Source organism: Plasmodium fragile, assembly GCF_000956335.1.
Source record: "Plasmodium fragile strain nilgiri unplaced genomic scaffold supercont1.10, whole genome shotgun sequence".
NCBI lineage: Eukaryota > Apicomplexa > Aconoidasida > Haemosporida > Plasmodiidae > Plasmodium > Plasmodium fragile.
In genome coordinates this window covers 371,783-378,061 of record NW_012192590.1, presented here as the reverse complement: position 1 = coordinate 378,061, position 6,279 = coordinate 371,783, and the positions used below count along the sequence as shown (strand labels likewise).

The 6,279-nt window shown below is 40.7% G+C and overlaps 2 protein-coding genes across 2 annotated transcripts; one reads left to right on the top strand and one right to left on the bottom strand.

Annotated features, from left to right (window-relative positions):
• Positions 1-812: 812 nt before the first annotated feature.
• On the top strand, positions 813-2,004 carry AK88_01246 (uncharacterized protein; the record flags this gene model as incomplete). The annotated part of the gene is made up of 3 exons (XM_012478882.1): positions 813-855; positions 1,228-1,310; positions 1,426-2,004. The coding sequence occupies 3 exons, from the start codon at positions 813-815 to the stop codon at positions 2,002-2,004; spliced, it is 705 nt and encodes a 234-aa protein (XP_012334305.1).
• Positions 2,005-2,940: 936 nt separating this feature from the next.
• Positions 2,941-5,358, bottom strand: AK88_01245 (uncharacterized protein; the record flags this gene model as incomplete). Its single annotated transcript, XM_012478881.1, has 4 exons — positions 2,941-2,994; positions 3,105-3,241; positions 3,413-4,285; positions 4,458-5,358. The coding sequence occupies 4 exons, from the start codon at positions 5,356-5,358 to the stop codon at positions 2,941-2,943; spliced, it is 1,965 nt and encodes a 654-aa protein (XP_012334304.1).
• Positions 5,359-6,279: the final 921 nt, after the last annotated feature.

Sequence of the window (6,279 nt, the reverse complement as noted above, 5' to 3'; positions counted from 1 at the left end):
AAAAAAAAAAAAAAAAAAAAAAAAATGAAATAGACCAGCTGACATTGGTAGAGTGGTCTCCCCTCCTTTTGCGTGTCTCACTTATGCATCATATGTGTGTCCACGTTCGTAAGTGCCTCTTCCCTACAGCTTTCCGCATTTTATCATTTTCACAAATATTGAATGACCACGTTTTGTCCGCATTAACGTCCTTTACACGATTTCCCCCATTTTCTAAATCCATAAAAATGAGTTGAGGTCACGTGGGGGCAGGGCACGTCTTTTTATACAAACGGGACCCTCCGAATAATCACACTTTGGAGTGCTATGTACAGAAGACAAGCAACTCTTGTATTATACTATGCCTCACAGGTTCAGAAGTAAAATACCCCTTGGGCGGGGGAGAACTAAACACAGTAGGCAATTCTAAAGAATATTAATAAGTGCCCCTTCAAAATGGGGGAGGGCAGGAATTTTCATTATCGTCCAATCCAGAGGAAGTCTTTTTTTTTTTTTTTTTTTTTTTTTTGGCTATTTTTTTTGCGTCTCATATCAACCGTAATCAGCGTAAGGGCATAAAGATATGTATGCAAGTTTTGACCCATTCCCCACCTAACCGTGGTTGTATTCAAAATTGGTCATGCTGCCATCTCCTTTTGGTACATGCGTCTCTTACAGCCAAAGCGCAACCCTGGACTAAATATGGGGGCAGTTCTGCCATGTTTATGTTTTAAAAAAAAACTGCACCGTTTGAAAGCGATCCGCGCGCTCCTTTGCGAACGTAAAAACGGGGACCACAATTGTAGGGCGACAGAAACATGGGAACGCGCATAATGCAGAATCGTAGCTGTTCCAGCGTTGTTGACCCATTTCTTGGTGCTCGCTCAAAATGTGCATTGCGCAAAGAAAAAAAAAAAAAAAAAAAAAAAAAAAAAAAAATTACAACAGATACGGGGCAATTCCAGTTCCCCTCATTGACATCCTTTTGTTTTTTTTTTTTTCTTTTACGGCAATAATTTAAAATTTTGCACAAACGCAAAAAATTTGTTCATCTTTTTTTCCAAAGGCATACCTTTGAATTATGTACAGCGGGGATCCATCTGTTGCGATTTTTTGCCCGCGTCGTTGTTCTCCACGGAATTGTTCTCTGGTTCACCAAATTGGCTACGTAAAATCTTTGGTGTCCTTTTTTCCTATATTATACTGTAACGGGGTTGTAGCATGCCCCCTCTGCAAGCGCATTAGCAGCGCTTTTGCAACCAGGTGACAAGTACAGATTTGCTGCTATAACTCTACATTGCAACCAGGACGAAAAACGGCAGGAGAAAATGGTAAGCGCGGCGAAATACGACAACCGTAGAGCTCCTTTTTTATACGCGTTGCCCTTTTTAATGGGCCAACCGTCCCAACCCCCTCTCATGCCCATCCAACACCCGCCTTTTACAGGGAAAGTTCAAGAAAACGCAAAAGGTACTTAAGCTGAAGAGGGTCATCAACCCAAATGACAGCAGGCTTCAACAGAACGGCCAAAAGGAAGTAAAAAAAAATATTAACAAAAAGGACGACAAGGTAAAACAAGTAACCCAGATAGATAGTAACTTATTTTTTAATTACAATGAAAATCTAAGTCCACCATATAATATAATCCTGGACACGAACTTTATAAACTGTAGCATACAATATAAGTTGGACATAATAAAAGGCTGCTCAGAATTGCTGCTAGCTAAATGCAACATGTACGTGACAGACTGCGTTGTGGCGGAAATGGAAAAACTTGGCCAGCGATTTTCCTTGGCCCTAAAAATACTAAAGGATCCAAGATATATCAGACTGACCTGCACCCATAAAGGGACTTATGCAGATGACTGCATTGTCAACCGAGTCACTGAAAGCCGCTGCTATATCATTGCAACCAACGATAGGGACTTGAAAATCAGGTTAAGAAAAATTCCTGGTGTTCCCATTTTATATGCCAAAAATTTTAAGTACAGAATTGAGAGGCTACCGGATAACATTATGATATGACGAGGGGCGCCTATAACATTGGGGCTTTTTTCCCATTGCCATTAGGAGGGAAAACCCCTTCCCTTGCCTTCCCCACTTTTTCCATGTGTATATTAACGCTATGGGGTGGGGGTTGTCCCCAGGCAATTCACACTTGAGGTGTGTGTAAATACGCACGTATAGCTACCCCACTTTTTTCGTTCACATAAACACTTTTTAATATTCGTTTAACCCGTTGCGTTCATCTCCCCCCCCTTTTTTTTTTTTTACGTAAACAACCTAATTTGTCTCATAAACAGTCAAACCGTTTGAAGTTACCATCTGTGCTTCATGTAGCAACAGCGCGACATGGCCATTTTATGAAAAATGTATTGCACCGTTTGGGAAACTCACACGTGGGTGCTTGGGTAATTCCCCGAATTTTTTTTTTTTTTGTTTTTTGTGTCCACTTCGTATTATAATATATACCTTTTGGGAGGGACAAAAAAAAAAAAAAAAAAAACGATAGACGCGCTTAAACATTAGAGGAACTCACAAATTAGCATCATGCACAGTGGGGGCTCATAGTCCAATTTATACAAGCGTCCCGTCCTGTCACACGAATAAAGTGAGCCGCATCAAATGGCTCGCGTCAAATTGACCATCACAGCTAGCTAAAAAAAATATATATATGAACGTTCAGGCAAAAACACTACCTCGCAAGGCCTTTGCACGTGAAAAAAAAAAAAAAAAAAAAGGATTAACTCAGTGGTTCATTAATGGCTAGCTATCCAATTAGCACAACGGCACACACGGAATTACAAATAGCACGAAAGAAAAAGCCCCGTCTGCAGTATGTGACTCGTTAGGTATACTCCCTCGGGTATTAACGCGTGAAGGTGAAATGAGCAAACGACCTCTCCACCCCCCTTGCATCGTTCGCCTGAAAGGTGCGGATTAAGCGGCCTGTGTAGAGCTTTATGGCGAGCTACTCATATGGTCATATCTGAGTTTTATTTCGTTCACGTTTTCCTGAGAGAGAAAAAAAAAAAAATCCGTTTCTTTTTTGAAAGTTGCAAAATTTGGCGTATACTGTTATCTTTTCAGCATTGTTGCATTATCTTAGCAAAGCTCTCCCTTACGTCGACGAATGCTAGGGACATATCCGTTACAATGTTTCGATACCTGCAGGCGTGAACGCTGTCATCCCCTTTTTTTTCCCCAAACAGGTTTGCCCGAATATATGAACGACAGCCAATGCTGCTGTTGGATATGGAGCCTGTGGGGCAGAGGGAAATTGGTGTCCATGTGGCGCCGTGCGCATAGGTTTAAAACTCACACACACACACATCTTAGCATGTATACATATATGTGTGTGTGTGAAGTCACGTATAAAAAGCACGGTCAATAGTCCCGCCGCCGCCTCATAACACACTCAATGCCCACTTACACTTATAATCAAAGTAATTATGATCCCCTATGGTGGGGACATTTGCTATGCATGTCCCAGATCGGAATATATTATAATTGCCAATGTACATATCGACATTTGCACAATTGATAATGGTTATGTTGTCCTCAAATAAATTGTTATCGCCGATGTAGATGTTCCCCTTCTGTGAACTGATGTAGCAACCTGGGAATAAAATGTTGCCACTGCCTACAGTAACATTACTACCTGGGGTGGCTAAGAGGTAAGAAGGTTTTGTTATTCTTTGCCGTACTACCTCATTTTTTGCATGATGGTTGCTTTTCTCTTGCTTTTTTTTTGGTGTATCACTTTTGTGTGGACTTTTAAATGGGGAAAATGGCTCCCCATTTGTAACACTTCCGTTAAAGCGTCTGCTAACCGTTCTGTAACCTCCCCTGTAAAAACCGCTAATTAGCGCAAACTGCAAAATGTGCATATCCACATGACGGTTGAAGGGCCCTCTTCTTGCTTCCATCCAGTTGCTGTTTCTCGTAAGGTGGAAAGGAATTATATTGTCCAGGAAAAACTTAAAAAGACATTTTCTGATTTTTTTATTATATATATAATTTTTATTTCGTCGTAAATTTTTTATCAATATTTTTTTTTCACTATATCTTAACTGTCTCCACAATTGTTTACTTTTATGTTTACTCATTTGGTGAATAGTTATACACATTTTCCTATTTTTGTAAAATATTTTTTTTACTTTTTTTTTTGTGTTTTGTTTATGTCTGCTTATCATTCTATTGTGCACAATGGCAATCTTGAACAAGTTATTTACTTCCTCTTTGTCCATTCGACATGCTGTTGGTAGCGGTCCGTGCGCAACTTCACCCTCCTCAACGTCCTTCTCTAATCAGTTCAGTGGTGAAATGGGACATTCAATGAGTTAATTGTCAATGACGGTATGAAAGGGATGGGAAGGAAAAAAAAAAAAAAAAAAAAAAATGGAAAAAGGGGGAGATACACTTTTTTTTGTTCCCTCCCCCTCCCATGGAGAAGAGCCGATTGCGCGAGCAATCACCCTTTTGCAAGCTTTCACACACTTGGTTTGTTCTCTCAACTTTACCAAGCGTGGTCATGTCTGTACCAGTTTTTCCTAAGGGCAGATCCGTGCTCCGGAATGTTCCTCCAACTCTGCTCAGGATAGATGTCCCCACGTTGTGCGCTCTCGTTTCTAACCGACCAATGGTATTCAAATAAGAACACAAGGGAGACGAATCTATGCTCATATGCGATTTGAACATCTTGTAGTTCTGTAGAAGATGGGAGTGGGAAGAAATTGTTGCGTCTTCTTCATCGGAAAATGGAGAATCGTTGTTAGATCTAGAGTATCCCTCCTCTTGATGAGGCAAAATATGTGGTTCCTTGTTGGCACTGGTCCCGCTTCGTATCGATTTGAACTCTACATGGGAATTTGAGTCTGCGCGTGAGGTCTGCGATGAGGTTAGCGGTGTAGCCAGCGGTGTGATCGGAGATCCTACCTGCGACGTGGCTTCCAAATGGGCACCGCAAAAATGCCAGGCGGAATGCTCCCCAGACTGGCCACTGGAATGGTCCCACAAATCCGAGGAACCTGTTTTCCGCCGGTTCGTGTTAAACTTCCTAAATATGTTGCTACCCCCCCGTGCTGTTCCCCCATCATGTGCCAACCTTTTAAATTTGTACACGTACTCACTTAGCGAGTTTACGCGCTTATACGGATTTAGTTGTTCACTTTTTATGGAGGTACACGAAGCGTCTGTGGACGTTTTTGCTGAACCCCAACCCAGGAAACTGTTCGATTGTTTTTCTACACCGCTAGACGTGTGGGACACGTTAGAGACATGTGCTGATCCTCCCATGGGGGAAGACCTTTCTTTTTTCCCTATCCCTCTGGTACCCAAATTTAGGGAAGACAGCTTCACCAATTTGTCGTTGCTCATTGTGTGCATGCTTCACGGAGGAGTGGTGATGAAAACAAAAAAAACAAAAAAAAGCAAACAGGTCTGAAGTGTGGGAAGCAGCTGCAGGGTAGTAGCAAAATAGCTGCAAATAACTTGCTGAATGGGCAAAGTAGGGTAAACAACCTGTTCATTTGCTAACCTGACCAAATGCAAAAAATAAAAAAAAAAAAAAAACAGGAACTCACGGAGCAACACACACACATACGCACATTCAGAAAGAACAAAAATACGTTAAGCCGAAGGGAGGAGTGAAAATTAAGTTCAGGGCACTGGGTGAACACTTAGACATGGGAAATTTTCCATTAGGACGTTTTTCCTTTCCTGCCACGTACATGTAGGGCGCATTTTCATCACAGGTGCGTAACGCTTTTATTGGTCTTTTTTCCCTTCCTACACGTGTTTTACCCCTTGTGTTCATGGAAACGAAGCAAACGCGCAAAGGAAATATTTTTCCTCGCCTTGTCACCAGTTTAAGCTATACCCTTTTTCATGTAGTACATATGAAGTGCTAAAATGTGGGTGGCAATTTTAGCAATCAGGATTGAAAACTTTTTGGTATAAATTGGTTGCATATGTTTACGGCAAATGCACAATTAAGACGTGAGAAAAACCCTGTTGAAGCCCAATGAGCGGCTTCAATTATTTTTTTGTGTTTGTTTAAATGAGTCTTGTTGCTATTTTCACCTGAACGGGTCATACATTTTTTTACAACTGTTTCTATAAAGCCATCCCCTTTACACACATTTTTTGCCTCACAAAATTGAGTCTTACGTTTTTCCTTTTCCTTATTTTCTGCTTATTTTTTTTTTTTTTTTTCTAATTTTTCTTTTTAATTATTTATTCGTCCTTGTAGCGAAAATAAATTTTTATATATTGGATGAAAAAAAAAAAAAAATTCAG